Source organism: Drosophila teissieri, chromosome 3L, assembly GCF_016746235.2.
Source record: "Drosophila teissieri strain GT53w chromosome 3L, Prin_Dtei_1.1, whole genome shotgun sequence".
NCBI classification, from domain to species: Eukaryota; Metazoa; Arthropoda; class Insecta; order Diptera; family Drosophilidae; genus Drosophila; species Drosophila teissieri.
Window position 1 is genome coordinate 15534284 of NC_053031.1, and position 22557 is coordinate 15556840.

General features: G+C 42.3%; 4 protein-coding genes, 1 long non-coding RNA gene and 1 other non-coding gene across 7 annotated transcripts in view; 3 read left to right on the forward strand and 3 right to left on the reverse strand.

Annotated features, from left to right (window-relative positions):
• LOC122616498 (protein phosphatase 1 regulatory subunit 16A) overlaps positions 1–10337 on the reverse strand; it is a 42472-nt gene extending 32135 nt beyond the window's left edge. For both annotated transcript variants that reach the window (XM_043791969.1, XM_043791971.1), the window contains exons 1-2: positions 10237–10337; positions 9199–9388 (exon numbers count right to left, since the gene is read on the reverse strand). The gene's annotated coding sequence lies outside the window, so the exon portion shown is untranslated. The remainder of the gene's footprint in view (positions 1–9198; positions 9389–10236) is intronic.
• A 1397-nt stretch (positions 10338–11734) lies between these two features.
• On the reverse strand, positions 11735–13861 carry LOC122617440 (protein aurora borealis). Its single transcript, XM_043793296.1, has 2 exons — positions 13448–13861; positions 11735–13388 (listed from the first exon to the last, which is right to left on the reverse strand). The coding sequence occupies exons 1-2, from the start codon at positions 13720–13722 to the stop codon at positions 12053–12055; spliced, it is 1611 nt and encodes a 536-aa protein (XP_043649231.1). The 5' UTR covers positions 13723–13861; the 3' UTR covers positions 11735–12052.
• A 502-nt stretch (positions 13862–14363) lies between these two features.
• LOC122617441 (ubiquitin carboxyl-terminal hydrolase nonstop) lies at positions 14364–17653 on the forward strand. Its single transcript, XM_043793297.1, has 5 exons — positions 14364–15146; positions 15801–16202; positions 16263–16373; positions 16524–17338; positions 17560–17653. Exons 1-5 carry the CDS (start codon positions 15027–15029, stop codon positions 17600–17602), a joined length of 1491 nt encoding a protein of 496 aa, XP_043649232.1. The 5' UTR covers positions 14364–15026; the 3' UTR covers positions 17603–17653.
• Positions 17654–18327: 674 nt separating this feature from the next.
• Positions 18328–18399, reverse strand: Trnap-cgg. The gene has a single exon. It is a non-coding gene; the product is annotated as a tRNA-Pro (tRNA).
• A 531-nt stretch (positions 18400–18930) lies between these two features.
• On the forward strand, positions 18931–19459 carry LOC122617837. Its single transcript, XR_006325976.1, has 2 exons — positions 18931–19171; positions 19243–19459. It is a non-coding gene; the product is annotated as an uncharacterized LOC122617837 (long non-coding RNA).
• A 318-nt stretch (positions 19460–19777) lies between these two features.
• On the forward strand, positions 19778–20817 carry LOC122617516 (uncharacterized protein CG13380). Its single transcript, XM_043793409.1, has 3 exons — positions 19778–19968; positions 20026–20399; positions 20571–20817. Exons 1-3 carry the CDS (start codon positions 19959–19961, stop codon positions 20703–20705), a joined length of 519 nt encoding a protein of 172 aa, XP_043649344.1. The 5' UTR covers positions 19778–19958; the 3' UTR covers positions 20706–20817.
• The last annotated feature ends 1740 nt before the right edge of the window (positions 20818–22557 follow it).

The window sequence follows — 22557 nt, forward strand, 5'->3', positions numbered from 1 at the left end:
GCCGTCTTTATTGAAATTACATTTTTAATGGCATCAATATTTTAAACGTTTTTTGTCGGTATTTGTTTTTATCGTCCTGTCAAGTGTCGCTCAGCAAGTGGTTAATGGAACATAAATATTTGATTGGCTGCCTCGAAAAGAGATTTTCTAGAAATAATTGAAAACAGCACAGATATTTTATGCCTTCCTTAAAACATTGTTCCTACTTAATGACAACAATTTATGTACAACTGTTAATTTTTATTTATGACATATTTAACCGCATTCGGTTAACCATTTCCCAAAATACTTTAAATAAAACTCAATTGTTCCGCATTAATAAATTAAAAATTGCACTTTTGTGTATTTCACGCAAACATTTATGATTTATAGCGAGCAATAACATTCGAAGGAAAATAATTATCAGCATGGTCAGCTTTTATATCAGCTTAAAGCTTATCAAAAGAGTTCAAAAACAAGAAAACAATAATCAAACAAGAGAGAACGCTATAGTCGAGTTCCCCGACTATCTGATACCCGTTACTCAGCTAGTGGAAGTGCGAAGGAGAATCTTCAACACTGACAGTTTTTGTCGGTTTGAGGGCGTTAGAGTGGGCGTGGCAAAAAGTTTTTTGGCAAATCGATAGAATATTACAAGACTAATACAAAAATGAAAAAATATCAAAACATTTTTCAAAAGTGTGGGCTTGACAGCTTTGGGCGGTTTGTGGGCGTTAGAGTGGGCGTGGCAAAAAGTTTTTCGGCAAATCGTTAGAAATTTACAACACTAATACAAAAATGAAAAAATATCAAAACAATTTTCAAAAGTGTGGACGTGGCAGTTTTGGGCGGTTTGTGGGCGTTAGAGTGGGCGTGGCAACATGAATCGACAAACTTGCGCTGCGTCTATGTCCCTGAAGTCTGTATGCTTAATCTCAACTTTCTAGCTTTTGTAGTTCCTGAGATCTCGACGTTCATACGGACAGACGGACAGACGGACATGGCCAGATCGACTCGGCTACTGATCCTGATCAAGAATATATATACTTTATATGGTCGGAAACGCTTCCTTCTGCCTGTTACATACTTTTCAACGAATCTAGTATACCCTTTTACTCTACGAGTAACGGGTATAAAAACCAAATTTATTAATGGGTAAAGACTAGGTAATACCCTAAAAGTTGTAAATTGTTTTTTAGTATTAAAGAGTTTTAAGTATTAAGTAGAACCAATACATATTGAAAAAAAAGAATAATAAGATGCAAATTTTTTATTAACAAAACCAATCATCGGCACATGCTTTTTCTCTGCCGGATTATAGGGTATCACATAAATTGACCGAACCGCATTTTAGGTGACTAATTGGCCACAAAAGTGGGAAAAACCGGCACATGAATTTCATACAGCTTTATGGCCAATTAGTGGCATCTCATAAACTGTTTCTTTTGGCCGAAAAAGTGGACAGAAATGCGGCCTAGTACAGCCAATCGCATCTTTATCATTGCGACATGTACATAGAAAAACCACAGAAAAATATGTTTGTCCGAAATTCAGCGAGAGCAGAGGAAACTAGATTTCAAAGAAATTCTTTGAAATGCGTTTCGATATCAAATTGAAACCAATTACGGGAGGAGAAAAGTTGAAAAATAGAGAAATAATTCTCAAAGCAAGTTGTGTTGAGCGAAATTGCTTTCTGTTAAATGACCAACAATTTTTTCCCCATCTCGTCGAAGAATTTGCTTCCTTTGCAGTCGAGGTTGCCAGCTCCCCCCACTTCCCCCTCTTTTAATGCCATTAACAGCTTGTCAAAGCCATGGCCAAAGTCGTGAGTTATTAAAAAATCAGTGAATGGTCTTAAGCACCTGGTACGAAACCTACTGCCAGTGGGCTAAAGGAGGCAAAACTTTTGCCACGATTTTTGCAGAAAGAAAATTGAATGAGCTCCTCTCTGATTTAAACAGATATTCCCTTGCTTTGCCCAAAGATTTCTGAATACTAGTAACTTATTAATAATGACCTCTTAATAATATTTATGAATAATAATAATTTTAATTTTAATTATACACGTTATAATATTTTTTAGACCTCAGCCCATTAGGTTATGTATAAAATGAATTTTCCATACCAAATTTAAAATCTATACCAACACTTATAATAGGCATTGCGGTGTAATATGCTACCCATTTCTGTGAGTGTATGCCAAAAAGTTTCAATGCCTGTCTTTCAGCCCAGCTTTTCTTTTCTTCTTTTCTGGCTGTTTTTTCTTTTATGGCTTTCAGTGCGGTACTTCTTCTTGACATTCTTAACTAGCCCACTTCTGCAGTCTCGTCGAGAAATGTAATTGCAACTCAAGTGCTTAACGACACCCCCTCAAGAACAGAAATAAAAATACATGTCCTCATATCTGCACACATACAATGCAGTCTGTTACCGTATTAATATTGCTTAATCATACCAAAATCATATCTATGCTATCCACAAGAAATGCATTTTATTTAAATTATAAATTAACGTATGCAAATAAACATATTGTTAGAATTAAACACATGTTAAAGGTAGAAACAAATCTTAAACTTGCAGGTTCTTCAGAAACACCGCTTTCACTAATATGAATACATAATCGTATTGTTGTTAGCTTCAGAGAAAGCAAAAGTGATGGCTTATAAGATCAGCACCTTCAGCACCTTTAATACCTTTAAAACCCACTGTACGCACATAGAGAATGGATTTATGAACATACATATATCGATGTAGAATGTCTTGTGGCTGACTGACAGTCACGGGTCTATTTCAGTTAATTATCGCTCGCCGGCGGCAGGTTAAATGGGGTGAGCTCAGGGGGATGGGGTGGGGCAGGGGAGGTGCAAGTATAACCAGCCCGCACTTTCCCCTTGCCCCTCCGCGCCACCCTTTATTGACTGACATTTCGCCTCGAATGATCTAATCAAAAACAAGTTGAATTTGAATTGTTGTTGGCGGTAAAGTCATTGTTTTTGTTGGCCCGTTGGCTCGTTGGCTCGTTGGCTTGTTGGCTTGTCACTGGAACAGAACCGCTTTATAAGGCGAAAAGGCAGGCGGAGGGGGGAGGAGGGACTTTCGAGGCAGGGTATTATGACACTCGCCTATATTTAGACTAATGTACGGCCAAATCGGATCGTGTGCGCTTCTAGATATTGCACTTTCCGTCTTTCCGTCTATCTGCCTGCCAGGCGCCCATGGACAATAAATTTGTATAATATTTTTATTTCGGTTGACATCGAATTGCTTGGCTATATTTAGTACTTAAGCGTTGTTGCTGAATTAGTCGCGTATACAGAATTAATTAGCTATAAATACTTATGTGTTCATGTGCACTTACTCTGCCATTTATAATTTCGACTTGTTAACTGCTTTTATCACATGGCATAGGTAAATCAAAAATAATTGTAATAATCGGCAAGCATACGTTAGGTTGAGTTAATAGTTTAAACTATTTAAACAATTTGTTTTTAATTTGTATTCTAATTGTTAACCGTAACATACATACCCTTTAAATTCCTCAATTTGATAATGAGGCTATCTCGCATTTTATGAATATTTTCTTATTGGATTGCGATTTCCGAACTTTATTAATTGACCAATAAGAAAATGTAGTGATAACTTGACACTCGGCTATCAATATCAGTTAACTCGAGCGACAAGCAAAACCCCATGACCAAAAAATATATGTATATTCATACGAATGTGTATGATGCCAGCTAGAATAATTTTCAATTTGGCTTTTTGTTTGCTCTTTTTGCTAGATGGCCGTAATCATATCTGGAACATATGACCGAAGTTGAATGACAAGCCTTTGTTTTAGCATGCAACAACAACAGCAATGGAAACTGAAAAAACAGTTAAATAATCACAACAACAATGGCAACAAATTCCATTCATTTTGTTTATCTTCCGACTGCGTTGACAGTATTTGTTTCTCTATCGCAAATCAGTTGAAAAAAGAGCCATACGAAAACGACGTATCACAAAGTCGGTTGGCAATTAGAAGAAGCGTAGAAAATATTCACGAGACAGACTGGAAATTGCGGTTAGCAATAAAGAGGTAAAAATCGCGTGCGGGGTCAACAACTGGCTGAGACCCCAAGGGCAATATTCCCTTTCAAGAGTAGACTCTATGCCGCAACAATGATAAATAGCAACAACAATAAGCCCCTAGAAAAACAGGCGAAAGAAGCGGCAGAAATGCTAGAGCAACACACAATATGGAGGAGATTGAACAAAGACCAGAAGTTTGATTAATGTTTACTGGGGGAAAAAAGAGAAGAGCGGAGTTAGCTAAACTTGGTCGAAGAAAAATTATGAAAGAAATGAAAAAGTTTGCTCGAAACAAGGAAATTGCTCTGCAGAAGTACAAGGCCAACTTCCAGCAGGCTAATTGCCGGACTTGGATGATCAAATGGCCAACGAGAGGAGAGCTCAGGCAGATAAGAGGTGATTTCGAGTCCCCAGGGGGCACGAGCAACAGGTAAAGGTCGGAGGTCAACTTCTCGAGTTGCAGAGAAATGTTGGTTCGTTTTGGGTGAAAGCATTGCATTGTGGAAATGCCATTGAGAGTGCTCTGTGAGTTTGCCATTACCTTAATGGGAACTTCCATAAGCTGAAAGTTGAGTTTGCTTAGCACAAATATTTTCTAAGAATTTGAATAGTATTTATTAGTAAATATATCCAATTTGAACACAAATAATACCTTTCAGTCTATCAAGTATACATATGACAAATTTGTAGCCTTAATCTTCACCATCATAGTTTCCATCCCAAATCTGTATATTATTTCTAGATAAAACTTTTATGTGCTTGATATGAGCACCCAAACTGTCAGGGAAACTATGAAATGGCCGGAAGTGCAACAAATGTCAAAATAATTCAAATTTCGCCAGCCCCAAAAGTCAGGAGCTCCGCTTTGATCTCACTCTCTCTTTCCGTATTTCATCTCCCCTGCCGGCGCCCATAACTTTTGCCATTCGCCCACAGAAATGGGGGGAAAAAAGGGGGGCGAAGCCCATAAGCAAAACAAAAAGCGTAATAAAATGAAAATACGAGTAGCTTTCGAGCTATTAGCTGGCAATTAAAACGGCAAATGAACTTTCAACTCGGCAGACAGCAGCAAATAGCAAATGGCCAAAAACTAAACCAAGCCAAAGAAAGTAAACAAGCCGGCGATAAAGTCAAAGCTCTAAACTTCGGGTAGTCGCAGCAAAAAACTGAGACAGCCGCAAATTAGTAAACAAAAGCACAATTGTTTGCCATGTTTAAGGGCGGGAGGCGGCAAGCGGGGCGTGGCAATGGGCGTGGGACTTTCGCACTAACAAATAACAAAACCAAAACAACGTTGACACCCACACCCAGCAGAAAAGTTGTGTGTCAATGTTGTTCTTGCTGATGTGCAATTTTCGGGCTCCCAAAACTCTGGCACAATAAAAGAATTCAGAAGAGCCAGTCCAAACCAGAACAATGCCAAACAAAACTGGCACAAAAGTTTCCCCCACCGTGTGATAATAATGAGCCAGAATGGCCAGCGGAACAAACCAGGCCAAAACAAGCCTATTTGCAACTGCTGGCTGGCTAATTTGCACCGAAACTCTAGCTGGTTGAGCAAAGGGCCACAGATACAGATACACAGATGGGGCAGCAAGTGGAAACAAGGTCAGCGGAGGAGACTCGCGAATTCGATAGCAATAATTTGAGGGCCAGATACGCTCCGACTTAAGTCGAAACTTAAACAAAGTTTTACAACTCAAACCAGGCACTGTGTAACTAAACTTTCTGTAGAACTCAACACTGGGGTCTTGTTATTTACTTTCCAACTTTCAGTTTATGTCAAATCCTTTTTAAGATGCTTGTGCGTCTGAATAGGTAGTTTGCAACTTTCAGTTTATCTATAAATCCGTAATCTAATCTATATTATAGTGTATATATATATGAGCAATAATAATAGCATTATCGAACTAAAGATACACTCGGTTCATTAGTTACTTTGTAAACTTTGTGAACATCCAGTGTCTACAGGTTTAGCCTTTTGTCTCTGTACACATTATATGTCATAGATGCTTGGTTATGTGGGCTTTTGAATTATTTTCAAATATGTATGAAATAAGTTGATACCCCGCAAGTTACAAGTTTTCTTGGCACTCCGAAAGAACGGAGAACATAGGCACCCATGTCGTTCCCAACCAAAGACCATATTCAGAACCTTATCTAATCACATTGTTCGGCGGAGGGTTCCGAGAACTGTCCACCTCCGAGTTCCCTTTTCTCCATTTCTCGCCGGGTCCATTCCTTCTCCATCCCCCCTGCATTACCCCCCCATTCCCCATGCATTACCCCCCAATGCCCCTTCATTTCCACCAAGTAATCATCTCGACAGCAGACACAATGGGATAACAAAAGTTTCGCCTCGTCGCTGGCCAGTTTGTTGCCTGCGTTTCCCTCACCGCCACTTGCCACTTGGCCCATTTTGCCTGCCTTTTGGACGGGTAATTCACGTGGCACTAATTGAATTAGTTAACTGACTTTTGAGTCAGTTGAGTCTTTATCCCTCCCTGTACTTGAAAACGAAACCGTTAGGCATGATGAACTTGCAATAGAATGCAAAGTGCGCAATTAACAAGTTGCCGGAAAAATAAAATATCGGTTAATAAGTAAACCCAGGCAAACTGAAGGGTCTGTTGGCTGAGAAGTCTGGCCTGTTCGAGGTTCTTGTTTTGGAACTTCTACCTTCAGTCTGTTCAACAGCTGCTGCCTTGCTTACCGATGAAGAACATATGTTGGCAAACAAAAGGGAAGTGGATCCTCCTTATTGTCAAATTTCAGTCTGAGGAATCGAATTTCGAACAGAATTCAGAGTGTAGTTTGTATTTAAGGCGAGCAGAATACCTCTGCAGTGCGACCTTTCAGTTTCCTGTGTGTGCTATTGTTGCAGAAACGCATCTCAAGTGACTCTATATAGGAAATGCCCACTATTTACACTACGGAGGTACTTCGATAGGAAGCATAAGAGATACTTAGGAAAAGGATTCCCACACTAAGAAACTTGAACGCTGAATAAGTTTATAACTGATAAGTTTATCACTCGAATACACAGAATCTACAGAAGCTAATCAAGCAGGAGTTGATATGATCTAAACCCATTAAATCCAGTTTGTATAACTTCTATATAATCCAGTTCAGTTCCTCTCTTCATCATCAGCATCGTCACTTTGCCTCACCTCGTTAAGAGTTGATCTTACTTAATGCATCTACTTTTATGGAAAACTGTTCTGAAATCAGAGGGATTAGTCTTCTTCAAGGAGATTCATAGCGAAAGATTGGGAACGGGAGTGTCGGACAGAGTCCTTGGCAATTAAAGACAACCGCCATAAATTAAAGGCAACAATAGCTGGCGCTGATTAGTTGGCCATCGATGTCAGCCAGGTAAATAACAAAGTTTAACAGATTACGTCAGGCTCCAATCGAAACGGCCAATAAAAAATTTGCAAATCAATGCAAATGACGCGGCCAACGACGAGAGGCTGGGAACAGGGGGAATTGGGAACCGAGGGGGGTTTTGATAGGTGGCGGCACACAAAACCGAAAGCCGAAAAGCGAATTAATTAAGCAAAGTGCGAAGGGGGTGGCAGAGGGGAGGGGAGGGGAAAAGGGGGAGGGCCCGAGATTAGCAAAAGATGTCAGTGTGTCACAAGGATGCCGACAAACGAGTTTTTCCCTCTTTCGATTTTGAATATTAGACAAATTGAATTAGTTTTTTTTGCAACCGAAACAGGAAAAACGGGAAAGCTTAGCCAGATGCTCACAAAGAAGTCAAGATGCTCTGCCAAAGTCTTTAGTACTAAAGGCGAGCTGAAGTTATGGTTTCAATCAATAATGTCATTTCTTTTCATTGGATTATTTAAAATATGAAAATGTGGTTTGCTTCTTTCTGTAGAGGGTTCAAACATAACCACCACATTTAAATTAAACCATTTCATTGAATTAAATCAAATATTCGGAATAAATGAATAAAATACGTGCAATTTCTTGCTCTTTTCTACATTGTTGCTAGATTTCCGAAAAACCCGCTCCAGTGGATTTCTGTAATAAGCGCACTTTATGTGTGCCACGGAAATCGGTTGCTCTGAATTGAATTATTGATAAAACTCTTGGATTCGCGGTGGACCTGTTCCACACACACTTTCTTTCGATTCATAAATCTTTCATTCCGTCCGTCTAATGAAAGTGCACTCGCAGCAACGACGCCAAGATGCAACATGCAACACGGTCGGCGGCGGCGGCAACAGTTGCTGCAACAAGTTGCACTTGCATGCGCCACTGTGCAGTGAGGCGTGCAGGTGGGAGCGAGAGGCAGTGCGGTGCGAGCGGGACAGCCAGCCAGCCAGATGCAGAGCCAGAATTTTCGTTTAATGATTTGAAACCGGTTTTCGAGGTGGCAACTCCCGTGAGACGGCGGCTGCTGCATTTGCTGCAGGGTTACCTCTGCCGCTGCCTCTCCCTTTCCCTGCCTGCACCGCCACCGTTTAATTACACTTCTTCCTACGAACAACTAAAAAATAATAACAATAGCGGAAGTTATACAAAAGCCGCAGCGCATAGCGCAACCGGCCACATAAAACGGCAAAAAGAACACAAAAAGCAAACAAGGGTTGCGATAAGACACAGAACTCGTCGACGAGGGGCGGGGAAGGGCGAGGGGAGGGGGCAGAACATGTGACGAAAGCAGTCGCCGGATTCGAGTTTAACAGCATTTAACTGTTGTTTACACTCTTGATTGTCCTACGCCATTCCAACTAGTGCTGAAACGCGACTGCGCTGCGTGGATTTGCAACGGTTATAGTTTAGAATAGTTATGGTTTATGATGGGATCACTTGGGATCTGGTGTGAGAAAGATGTTTCAAGTCAGTTCCAATACTGCATTAATCAATTTCCAACGGAATATTATTCTATCTATCAGTTTAGACTCTAAATTTAGAGATACTTGTAGATTCCCATGATCTTTAGTGCAAGTAGTAACAATACCCATATTCTACGAGAGATATCTATAACAACAAATAGAAACCTGGCATATTGTTTATGGCTAAAACGTATTGCTTACAGACGATGGGAACGTGTCGTTGCATACGATAGCCAAATAATTAGTCGCCTGCCTTAAAATGCAAAATCCGCGTGAAAATACAAAACAGGCTTACCTCGAGAGTCCGGGTGCTGACTACTATGGAAAAGGCCTTTAGAGCCAATTCAGTCCAACTGCAAGGCGAGACTTTCCGTTTTTGTTACTTGGTTTTATTTTTGATCGCAAAGTTGCTTTCAATCGAATCGAATGGAATCGAATGGAGGCGAATGGAGGCGAGTCGGATGGAAGCGCACAAAAGGCGCCGACTGCAAATTGTAAGAAATTGTAAAAAATCGTATTTATTATAGACATAGACATGGACATTGACTTGGCGCACACTTTCACGGCACAATTAATTGGCTAGATTTTTCCGCATTCCCCCCTCCTCTTGGCCACTTCATCCACTCCCCTCTACGCTGCTCAGGAAAGGCAAACAGCTGGCCAACTCAACTTGTTTGCACACTTTTCGCACAGTGGAGTAGAAACTTTCGCTCAAAACGGATGCAGCCGGAAAAGAAGAGGGGAGGGGAGGGCGGGGAGTTAGGAACTGGTTTCTTGCAACAGGAATTCTTTTTGCCACTTTTTCATCTTTTTTTGTTTTGCTACTTTTTGCCTGCTTAATTTTCCATCAATTTGCACAATTTCCGCGCGGCTGCGTTTGCGAATTTTACTTTATTTTATTTTGATTTCATTTCATTTCATTTCTTGTATTTTAACAGTATTTCCTCTGGCGCCCGACTTGTTTACGAGTTGTTCTAATTTATTTTGTTGGCCCACAAACAAATAATTTTGATTTTTATTTTTATTTGGATTTTTATTCATCCCGCTTCGCACTTTCTTTCGGCGTTTTTATGGCCCAAAAAGCGATCTGCTTTTTCCTCCTCTTTTTCGCTATTTATAACAGAACTCACGCACACACACACAAGCGCACACACCACACACACACGGCGGCTCAACCAGGTGAAAATTAGTGCAGAAATCGCCGCTGATTTCGGTTAAATTGATTGCTTTGTTTAGCGGAAGACACAAATCTCGAAAGAAGGATCGCTACTTGAAATAGTAACATAGATATATTGATATATGGCAAGCTCAATGCGATCCCCAAAACAATTACTTTTTGTTGATTTTTAAATGCCGACAGTTCTACTCGCGTGCGCACTCAACACTTAAAATTGTTCCACAGAAGAAACCACATGCGTTACCGTTCGTGTTTGGCGATATACTGATCTCGCCTCTGCACAGCGAAACCGAACACAACGAACATTCGTTAACACTTAACGAAGAAAGAGAAGAGAATTCTCGTATCGCAAATGCTCTTAAAACACTTTTCTTAAACCGTTTAGTTTAATTTGTAACATATTTTATGTTTATTATGAATTAACATGAAACATTGGAATTGGAAATGAACTGCTGTTTATTGTTATTATAATTAAAATACTATTATTAAAGTGCGAGTTTCTGTCAGTTATTTTATCTATACTATATCTTGTTGGCTTATTCTATATAATTAATTGATTCTGTTACTGCCGTCTAAATTTTAATTTTAAATAAAGTTATCATAACTGTCGATTTGGGTATTTTATAGGTATAAATAAGTAAACAATTGGAATTATAATTATTATATATTATAAGTAAAATAAAACGCTGTTGGCAGCCATTTTAGACTATTTTAGCAAAACCCCATCTGTGGGCCGGAAGCGAGTGCACAGGATCGCCCACAGAACGCCAGCGCCATCTGGGGCTGAGCCTGGATGGGAGAGATCGGACGCATTTGGGGGCCAGACACAACAGATCAGAATCTGGATGGAAAGATCGATCAAGAAAAGAGCCAAGGATTAAAAAAATATATATTTGTGAGGCTTAGAAGCGCTCCTAAGTTCTAAGTTTTAGTTTTGTTTATAAATTGTAACTTCCACAGTAAATTGTATATCTTGACAATTCCACTTGGAAAATGACCACTGTTTTAGAATTCGGCTAAAGCTTAACTTCTTATTTTAGATTCCCAGGAACGGACAATTGCCGTAAAAAATTCGAGCAGAATGCAACAGAACCGGAGAAGGATCTAAACTAATTAGGGTCAAAGAAAACGAATCCCCTCTTGGTTCAGTTCATGTTAATTGTACAAAACGATGTACAAATATGATCGGCGCCCTTCTTTTCATTGTTTGAAATTAAGATTATTATGAAATGTGCTTAGCAGGGACACATTTGATGTCCTCGAAATCCAAAAGAAATGTGAAGGACGAGAAAAATAAGACAGCTATCCAACAAAATACCAAACGATAACTTCCCTAAGTCAGTATTTTAAAAGAGGCGGGATTCCTATCGATTTCGAAGAAAATAACTAGATTCATTACTATTCGCAACATACATACAAATTACAATTGGAAAAGCGCTGAATTTACAAAAATTAACAACAAATTAACCGATTTGGATCGGTCACCGCCTGAATTGCTATTGTGACCAGCTACCTAGTTAAAAATAATTGTATTAAATTATTTACATACATATATGGCTATTCCCAATCTCACTTTACAGATTTAACTCAATCATTTACGCATGCGCTAAATGAAATCGCAATGGTAGTTTGTGATTTAAGCTTGGAAAGCAGCTAAAAATGGCACAATTCCAGTTCTATTTATTACATTAGATATGGCATCGAATTAACTTTTATTAAGTACCCTACACAGAACAATGACAATGAGTTTAGCTAAGTTAATGAATGACATAAACGCACGGCTTACTTCACTATTTGGCAGATTTCTATAAGAACATACAATCACGAATACAAAATATATATAAACGGTGGGTTCACATTGCAGTTAAGAAACAAGTCTTCCTCTCTTTAGCCTGGGAAAAGGAGTTATTGCATAAATTGCCTATAAAATTAGGTGCTACAGTCTAGAGTCTAGAACGGCGAATTGCAGAGGTCAAGAGCGGGTGGAGGGGGTGGAGCAGCAGGCCATGGACACATCCAAAGGCAGATCCTGGGAGAAGGCGAAAGTGGTGCTGGAGGTCTCGTTGAAGCCACTGTCCGCCCGATACAGCGGAATCCGGGCTCCTTGCTGAGGCACCGCTACTGAAGGTGGCTCTGCCGGCTGACTTGAGCCTGCAGCTCGAGTCTGATCCTCTTCGTCCTCCAAATTGGCACTGAAGGACTGCGAGAGATTCTTGCGCTGTGCGGAGCGATGTCGTTTATGCCCGCGCGGCGTGTCCGAGTTGGAGGAGCTGCAGTTGAAGCTCACGGTCGATAGTTGCATGGCCTCCGCCTCCTCGTCGTCCTCGGACTCAGCCTCCTCTTCCTCGCCCTCAGTTTCCTCGAAGAGCGGCTGATCGCCTGCCTCGATCAAAGCCTGTCGCGTGCTGTTCACACGCAGCCGCCGAACTCTCTGATTGATGCTGCAATCGGAGTGCTCTAGAGCGCCCATGGGCGAGGAGCTCCTGTCTGGCGTGAATTTCAAGGCAGTGCGCTCCGATAAGGTGTCGTGCTGCTCCGTCACGCTGACCTCCACCTTGGAGTGCACCAGTCTGCGGCTGAGGTGCTCCGAGGGGGCAATGGGCGACGGCAGCTCCAGCTCGTGCATTAAAAGTTTCCGCTTTCCCGAGCAATTGCCATCGTCCGGAGTGCCTGGCGGCAGTCCGCATAAGTTTCTAATGGGCGAGAGGCAGCCGAAGCTGCTTTCGCCGGAGGCGGAATCCGACAGTCTGCCCGCGAACATAGTTTGCTTGCCCTGCGGACTGGAACCCACCATGGACCTCGAGTGCTCTGCCGCGTCCTGTTCGCCCAAAACAATGACGTTATGCAGATCGAAGAGTTTGCGGCGCATGGAGCTATTAAAGATGTCGTGGCCGCCACTAGACTTGCTCCTGCCAGACAAGCGGCCAGCCAGGTGCGGCTGGAAGTACGGACGCAGCGCATCCTCGAGGGCTTTTGGCAGAATCGGCGGCAGAGTGAGTTCCGTTTGCACCTCACAATCCCGCATCCGCCGCGACTTATTGGAGATGGGAGTGTTGTCCTCGCTGCGGTTGAGTATTATGCGCTGCTTTCGCAGTGGACAATCCACGGGACTGGCCACAATGTGGGTCTCCTTGAAAAAGGCACTGATGGCCAGCTGGGCCTTGGATTCCTGCTCGGGATCGGGCGAGTCGTGGAACTGCGTCTCGTGGGGCTCCACGTCGGCGGGTTTCAGTTGGGAGACCTCGTCAATGTTCCACTCGAACTGCGTGGACGAAAGTTGGGGAGTCCTCGAGCGGAAAAGCGAGGGACTGCAAGGAAAAATCACGATAAGCGGGTTTTTTCGACCCACAGGAAGAGGAAAACTCACCTGGCAATCAGGGGCAGGTGCAAACGATCCGCCATCACTCCTTCGAAGGGATTCCTCACCTTGTGCAGCCTTTTTGGGGGCGGGGTGCATACATTTCCCGACATCTGGGGGCTGCATTTTCCATTTTCCTTGCCGCCATTCGTTGGCGTTGCCGACGCCGTCGAGTTGTTGCTGTTTGAGTGGCTGTTGCGGCGCGACCGGCACTTCAGTCCGCTCAGATTTGTAAAGTATCGATTCTTGAGGGCTTGCGGCGTTCGCACCTCGTCGTTGTACATCTTTTGCAGTCGCTAATTCGCCTAATTTCCACTTAAAGTAAAGCAAGCGCGCCTGCTGCAACTCGCAGCCAGATGTCGGTATTTTCAAATGCAGCAGTGTTGCAAAGCGACGGGGCGGAGTTATCGAATCGTTGGCAATTCGAAAAGCGAAATGCGATATTGAGGGCTGTTCAAGATAAATTAGTAGCTAACGATTGATTTGTCATTTAACATTTATTTATCTGTTTATTCACAAGTTCCTGCAAGGAATTGCGGCCTATGCCAAACTTTTGGTATTTTTGGTTTGCGCGCCACTTGCTGTTTGTTTTCGATAACAAATCAGCTGGGCGACGTTAACCGTTTTATTTTTTAATGGGACCAGACCGAAAATATAGAATTTAAAGGACGCGAATAAAGAAAGAATTAAATGGAATAAAATTAGGAAGTAAATAGCTCTGAATTATCCAAATATGAAGCGTTTAAAATTTGAACTGTAGGAATGTTTTATGGTTCGTAGAACCTAATTTGAGGTTCCATTTGAATATTATTACATTTGTGTTGTGCTGCTAATTCTAAAGGTTATAATCATATTAAAATCGAAAAATACCAATTCCAGCATTTGAGTGCGCTTTCGCAACTGGTCACACTGACAGCTGTCTGCCACCAACACATATACGCGCCAGTGTGTGTGTGTGCGTGCAGTGCGAAATAGAAACAAGAAAAGCAAGCGAAAAATCACAGAAATTCACAAAGAAAAGCCCAAATATTTTCAGAATTGGGCCGCCCGGCGAAAAACCGCAAAAGTGGCCAAAATTCGGCGAAAACAGCGCAAGTGTGACAAAGCATTCGTGCCGCTGCAGTCGTCGGCGAAACGGGCGAAAACAAAAGAGAATAGTGTTGATAGTAATACGAGCGTATTTAGCAGCAGCAGCAGCAGCGGCGGCAGCAGCAGTGGCCGGAGCAGCGGCAGGGGAACGGAACGGTGGGCGGTGGGTGCGGAAGCGGGCCGGGGAACGGCCGAGAACGAAACAGCAGCAGCAGCAGCAACGGTAGCAGCAGCGACAGCGGCAGCAACAACAAATGCCGGTCGCTTTATCACCGCCGATCTAATCAAAACAGTTAACAGCGACAAGCAGCGAGCCAGAGCAGCAAAGGGCCAGCACAGGGACGCGAAAAACCCAAACCCCCTAGATGCCACCAAACATCTGCGCCTATCGGACTGCCTGCGTACCGTGCAAAAACTTGCTATTGAACTTGAGAGCGCCGACGCCGGCAGCGACGCCAGCGTCAAAGCTAACGCCAACGCCGACGCCAGCAGCGCCGTCATGTCCGAGACGGGCTGTCGGCACTACCAGAGCTACGTGAAGGAGCACAGCTACGATACATTCCGGGTCATCGACGCCTACTTCGCTGCCTGCGTCAACAGAGATGCGCGCGAGCGAAAGGTGAGTTCAGTGTCGTGCGGTGCTGCCGTGGTGAGGTGAGAATGTGCGAGTGTGCGAGGGGGAGAACGCAATCAGAGGTGAGCCGTGAGTCAGTCACGTGAAAGGTCACTGACACGCCGGCTGGAATGTTAATGGTGGTGGTAGTAGTGACAACACACTATTCTCACCGCGAAGCACTGCTTGTAATATGTGAAGATGCAACAGCTGTTTTAACAGCTGAGAGAATAGCTGCATTACGTACAAGTTGGCGAAAATAGGTTCACTGTTATCAATAGTTTTACCCCAGAAAGTGTTTTTTTATGTGTAATATAGGTATATATGTAAAACAAATGAATTTGTTGTTATTTAATATTATATGAAAAATTATGTAAATAAATAATAAACATGTAACTACTTAAAATGATTAATTTAAACATATATAGCTTTTTTCCAAATACTATTTATTTTTAGTGTATGCAAACAACATTTTTACTAAATATCGTTTTTTATATGTGAACTCTTTGTCTAAGCTTACAACAAATTTGTATTTTCTTTTGCTCAATTGAAAAACTACAAATTTATTAGTGCAGTTGCAAAATGGATATGTTACCTGATAAGAAAAAAAAAAAATCAACTATAACATTGTCCATCATATAACCTTCTTATCGCCCCCAGGCTATACACTGCAACTGCTTCGAGTGCGGCAGCTACGGCATCCAGTTGTACGCCTGCCTGCACTGCATCTACTTCGGATGTCGAGGGGCCCACATCACGAGTCACCTGCGATCCAAGAAGCACAATGTGGCCCTGGAGCTGTCCCACGGAACGCTCTACTGCTACGCCTGCCGAGATTTCATCTACGACGCGAGGAGCCGCGAGTATGCGCTGATCAACCGCAAGCTGGAGGCCAAGGATCTGCAGAAGAGCATCGGCTGGGTGCCGTGGGTGCCCACGGCCAAGGAGACCAATCTGCTGCTGGCGAACGCCAGGCGTCGACTGGTGAGGCCCAATCAAACGATTGGTCTGAGGGGTCTGCTGAATCTGGGCGCCACTTGCTTCATGAACTGCATCGTCCAGGTGGGCTAAGCCAGTAAATGTGGCCAGTTTTGTTTACCGACTTACTTCTATATCCTCAAGGCTCTGGTTCACACTCCCCTGCTCAGCGACTACTTCATGTCAGATCGCCACGACTGCGGCAGCAAGTCTTCGCCCAAGTGTCTCGTTTGCGAAGTTTCGCGTCTCTTCCAGGTGGGTTCTTCATATATGTTATGGTATTCATGCTGAAAACGTAATCACAGGTACCTTAATCTGCCATTTAACTACCTTGGAACTCTTAAAGACATAGATTATTGTTCGTTTTATGGTTGAGATACTACTTTACGCTGTCCCTCTTTGCAGGAGTTCTACTCTGGCTCCCGTTCGCCGTTGTCGCTGCACCGGCTACTGCATTTAATCTGGAACCATGCGAAGCACTTGGCCGGCTACGAGCAGCAGGACGCGCACGAGTTCTTCATCGCCACCCTGGACGTGCTGCATCGGCACTGCGTGAAGGCCAAGGCGGAGCACGACAGCAAGAGCAACAGCTCTGGCTCGGGAAGTGGAACTAATTCAAGCAACTCGAGCAGCTCGCACTGCTACGGCCAGTGTAATTGCATCATCGACCAGATCTTCACGGGCATGCTGCAGAGTGATGTGGTGTGCCAGGCATGCAACGGAGTGTCCACCACCTACGATCCCTTTTGGGACATTTCGCTGGACTTGGGCGAAACAACGACGCATGGCGGTGTTACCCCAAAAACGCTGATAGACTGCCTGGAGCGGTACACTAGGGCCGAGCATCTCGGATCGGCCGCCAAAATCAAGTGCTCTACCTGCAAGTCCTACCAGGAGTCCACCAAACAGTTCAGCTTGCGCACTCTGCCCAGCGTGGTGTCCTTCCATCTGAAACGCTTCGAGCACTCTGCTCTCATCGATCGCAAGATCTCCTCGTTCATTCAATTCCCCGTGGAGTTCGACATGACGCCCTTTATGTCCGAGAAGAAGAACGCCTATGGGGACTTCCGGTTCTCGTTGTACGCCGTGGTCAATCACGTGGGCACCATCGACACCGGACACTATACGGCGTATGTGCGCCACCAGAAGGACACGTGGGTCAAGTGCGATGATCATGTGATAACGATGGCATCGCTCAAGCAGGTGCTGGACAGCGAGGGGTAAGAATGGCCAAAATTTCCATATACATACTATATCACTATAAATGCAACAAGCAACCATTTCCACACTCACATCGTATATGTATGGTTGATACAATTCGTTTTATGAAGTAATCGCATTGATGTTAATTAACTTAAGTTAATTATCTTATAAAATTACAAGCCTAGCTCTATATCGATTTGCAAATCACTACTAATGCTACTTATTTCACTTCTTTCAGCTATTTATTGTTTTACCATAAAAACGTGCTGGAATATGAGTAAGAAAATCCGCTGAGATCGAATAAAGCGACTGTATCCCTCAGAAAACAGAAACCCACAAGCAGAAGCCAATGCATTACGAATTCCGAATAAACACACAAAATACAGACAAGGACGCGGCAGCGCTTACATATTAAGTAATCTTAACACAAACAGAATCCAATCCTATAATATGAGTGTTAATTCGCTTGGGGTTATTCAAGCTCACGAACTCACAACATTGGAACAGTAGAGAACAAAAAGGAAATTATTGAAAATGTAATCTGAACACTCGATTTGTGGAGATATCCGTTTTGCTCTAAGTATTTCAAATCCATAATACTAAAAACAAAAACCAACAAAAAAACAGATGTCTTATACATTTATATTTAGAAATCAAACAAGGGATACGCGGTACTGCAAATGAAATAAGGTTCTTTTCCACTTTTCTTGAAACGCAACTTTATTTTGAACAAATGTTCATTCAAGATACATCAAGATAACGCTCATCATACATTAATATTTTTATTTCGTTTGTAATACTTAAAAGCATATGCGATTTATATTTTGTCGTCATTTTAGCAAAGTCATTTATATAAATTAATTCCATCGTCCAGAATTATAACGCTTGATTTTCTAGGTATTTTTTTCGGGGGCTTAGGAAACAGGATTTGAAATATTTACCCTGGAATTACATATTTAAAAAAATCACATGTTAAAAACAAAAAAAATTACAACCGTCATCACTTGGGCTCGTCCGGGAATTGAACCCGGGACCTCTCGCACCCGAAGCGAGAATCATACCTCTAGACCAACGAGCCTGCGGTAGCGTAAGCGATCAGAATGTCGCTTTTTAATGTGCGGGCCCTCTCACTCCATCGCCCTAGCGCATGCTATGGGCAAGTTGAAAAGAGACAACTATAGTGTGCGCGTGGTTCGAACACCTGCTACTTTAGCTGATGCACAAACCAAATAGATTTTTTTGCCAGGTTCCCAAAAAGTACGTTATTTTTAAATGGCAGTGTATTGAATAAAATGTGATATGTTATGAGTGGTGGATTTGTTTTTTTATTTCCGTGTAATGGATACCTGTTTTTTTGTTACAATAAAAATCCGTTTTCTTTGGTTCTATTTGACTGTACAAAGTGTCAGCTACATACAAATGGTTCGTGAATTTTCCTTACAGCATCGTAAGGCAATTAATTTATTTTAAAGCTTAGCGACTTTTGTTGAGATTAACAGGATCCGGACGCCTCATTTATTAAATTTAGATTCTTAAAAATACAGCTTACGAATAAATCACAAATCAGACAAAGTGTGAACAGAAGGGATTAGTTATCGAGTCAAATACTCTATCGATAAGATCGGGAGCTTTGCAGCACTTTCACAGAAGTCTAAGTCCAGGTGCCAGTGATTAGATCGCGGATGAAAATGGAGTTTCAAAAGTCGTATAATTATCCCAAATTAAATTTTGGTGCCGAATGCACCAATAGTTGCATATGCGACCGCAAGAGGGAAAATGTTATTGTTTGCAGCCGCTGCAAGCAGACATTTGTGGGTCGCATTTCGCAACGCTGCCCAAAACATCCAGAAGTAAGCCACAAACGATGTATTAAAACAAGCGGTTAATAAACATACATACATACTTCAAATTTTTGTTGCAGGTGACTTTTCTAATGGACGCTCGTCAATGCGCTTTCTGCGGAGCTCATGCAAATTTCTTGCAGGTCTCCGAGACTAGAAAAATATGAAGTTTCACGCAAGACAAATGGTTTTCGTTGACGAAAACTGCAACGTTGCGTAGTACATGTGTACACTTATGGAAATACATAAACATTATGTAAATGAACCAATAAATAAATAAGCAAAGCTTTCTGTAAACTACGTATTTTATTTTTGTTTTTTCAATAATAATGGACAAAATAGGGTTTGTTTACTTTTTGTGACTGATATGCGTTCTTAGAAGATATGGGTCACGTTTCACAACACTATATTTCGAGTCAAGACGCTTATTTCTTAAACTTTCAATCATAAATACATATATATAAATGTAGTAAATAAAATGAAACTGTGTAACAGATCTATAAATACCCTTTCACAGCAGGACATTGATAAGTGTTAGCACTGAGTAGCGGAATGAATGTTAAACAATATAAATAAATACACTTATCGATATCTTTGATATGGTACCGCTCGCATTACACAGCACTGCCGTTACAAGAGCTTGGCGTCAAAGAACATTTCTGCTAATAAAGTTAAACAAATATTCGCAGTTTATCCAACAAGCAGGCCTTTCCCACGAAATCAGACTTATAAATATTTATATATTCATTTGAGACTTGGCGATATCCGTTTAAACCCGAAGCCCAATACAATAACAATGCCTTCCGGTAACTATGTGCGAGCTTTAAACCAGATCCGATCCGCTAAAGCAGCGTTTATTTTAGATAACAAGGGAACCGATCCGAAGTCCATAGCCGCTCGCCTCCGCGAACGCTATTTAAATCTCTCGTCCCCATTCTTAAAGGATGTCACCCCTAAGAAATCGCTGCCGTCGAAACTATACAAGTCCTGGCCGACTACCCAACTGGAAGTCGAGGAGCTGGAGTACCACGAATTCGAGCGTGGTCTCCACATTTCTAGCTTAGGCCCGGAGTTCAACAAGCCGGAGGAGCAGCCTAAGCTTAAGTACGAGCTTGCAGAGGATTACAAGAGCTCAAAGCTCTGCATCTGCATGCGCTCGAACACCGCATACGAGTGCGATCGATGCCACCAGTACTTCTACGGGCGGCTCTCAGAGATTTGTGAGAAGCATCCACAGGTAGGTGGTCCTTCTGAGGGATAACACCTACGACCAGCCACACGCAAAGTATCCTCTTACGGAAGTTCATTTAATATACCACTAGGAAGCTTAAAGAAGCGATTATATATTTCTACAGTGCGCTACTTTTATCATTGAATTATAATCTACTTTACTTTTCTACCTTACTAGGAGTTTTTCCTTATGGATAAGCGCTCCTGTCCATTCTGCAATGCCCCCATTGAGATGATAAAGAAGTCGCCTATCAGCTGGGAGACTATACGTAAGATTGAAGAAGCCGAGTTGCCCAGTGATGGAGATCTATGATTGAGAGTTTGAGACTCGACTGCATGTTACCTTAAATACATTATTAAATGTAGAACACACTGTAATTATATGTTATGTATCCGAATACATTAGAGGACTTCGACTAAAAGGAGCTGACTTAAGTTGTCACTTGGCCCACATGTCAGGTTTCATTTTTCAGCGCAACATTTATGTATGATGTGCACACATAAGCTGTTAGACAGGAACTGCGGCACGGACATGGCCACGATAAACCCTTATGGCCCAGTCTGCAGATTGGCACTGCGGCAGTGACTCGACGCAAAGTGCATGGAATGGATATGTATGAGCTTACAGCTGGTGCCACAATGGTAGTGGCCCAAAATTTGATTTTATTGAAAATCTATTATTTGGTGGAATATAGGATACCATAGGGAATATAGGGAATTTCGCTTAGAAAAGGATATTTAAATGCCCAATTAGAGAATTCTTTAAATTCAGCTTTTTTGTTTGGTTATTCTCCCTATTTTGTTTCCCGGAACTTCAGCTAACTAGAAATTCCCTGCACTTACGTCACCGTTTATGGGTGACTAGACTGCGCTTACCAACGTGCTGATTCATATCAGGTTAGTATATAATATTTTGTGAACTAGCATTAACTTATCTGCCATCTTTGCAGTGCAGCGCGGAGTCTTGGCTTGGTCCCATTGAAATCAGCGGACAAATTCATGTCACCAGATAACAATTCAATCACTTAAGAGTTCAGCACATTTTGAAATCGCTTTACAATGCCCCAAGCCAAGTCTCCATGGGCACATTGTGGTGTCCTCCTTAGTTCTTCGCACTGCGCTGCTCTGGCTAACTCCTGCTGGTCTGGTAAGTGGCGACGCTTTAGATTGCATTTGCCTCGACTTATTTTCACTTCTTTTCTTTCCTCGTTCTGGCTCCATGCACTGCAGTTTTCCCAACGACTTGGCAAACCATTCTATGGATTCACTTGTTCTTGGACTTCCACTTGCGGTTTTTCTGCATCCGCATTCTTGTGCTTCAACAGTCGGCCATGCCAAATCAGCGCGGCTGTGGATCGCAAGAACTTCTGGCCTAGTCATTGCTGCTTTCGTCCTCGCTGCTTCAGCGATTTGAATGGCACAATGGCCGCAGTTGGATGCTTTTCATTGGAAGTTTTAATGATATGGATAAGTAATCATCATAAAGATTAAAGTTTTTATAATTTCCCTGGTTGTAGGTTCGTTTAAGCAATTAATTTAAAGTTTGCGCGAAGTGTAATTGAACTAAAGGGATAGTAAATCTTCATCCTCGGTATATGTTAGACGTAACTGAATGAAATGAACCCTTAGTAAGCTTTCTTCCTTTTTCGCTGCTTGTGTCAACAACTGCAGCCCATGGTTAACTTGTTAATGCTTAAATACGGTCTGAATGGCTACATAAACAACATCACTGGCACTTCCTTTCTGTGTGTCTGCAAGGCCATCATCCGGCAGCGTTCTCCCCTTTAACCCGTTTCAAAAACAGCTCCGGCTTCGTTGATGGCAACGAAAAGAGGATTCGGTCGGTCCTGGTCGCAGTTTCCATTTCTGCCAGTCGTCCTGCCAGTTGCGCAGTGCCACGGCATGCGAGTGTCTTTTGCCTGTGGGCACTTTGGAATAACTTGGACAATTGCTTTCATGCTGATTTCGTTTCGCTTTGGTCCCCCACTAGACCTTGTTGCTTTTAAACTCATTTCAGGTTCCAGATCAACTTGACCGTGCTTAGCAGCCGAGTTAAAGTATGCCACTTTGAAAATATTCCAATTAGTGTAACAGTTTTTTTGCTCTTACGCTTGCTCTCTCTAGCTTAGTATATATTTTTTGGAAAAGCAATGCAAATTAGGAAA

Coding starts and splice junctions, on each gene's coding strand:
- LOC122617441 (XM_043793297.1), top strand. CDS start 15,027: ATGTCCGAGACGGGCTGTCGGCACTACCAGAGCTACGTGAAGGAGCAC. Junction 16,203..16,262: donor TCATGAACTGCATCGTCCAG/GTGGGCTAAGCC, acceptor TATATCCTCAAG/GCTCTGGTTCACACTCCCCT. Junction 16,374..16,523: donor AAGTTTCGCGTCTCTTCCAG/GTGGGTTCTTCA, acceptor CCCTCTTTGCAG/GAGTTCTACTCTGGCTCCCG.
- LOC122617440 (XM_043793296.1), bottom strand. CDS start 13,722: ATGTACAACGACGAGGTGCGAACGCCGCAAGCCCTCAAGAATCGATAC. Junction 13,389..13,447: donor CACCTGCCCCTGATTGCCAG/GTGAGTTTTCCT, acceptor TTTTCCTTGCAG/TCCCTCGCTTTTCCGCTCGA.
- LOC122617516 (XM_043793409.1), top strand. Junction 20,400..20,570: donor TTTGTGAGAAGCATCCACAG/GTAGGTGGTCCT, acceptor CTACCTTACTAG/GAGTTTTTCCTTATGGATAA.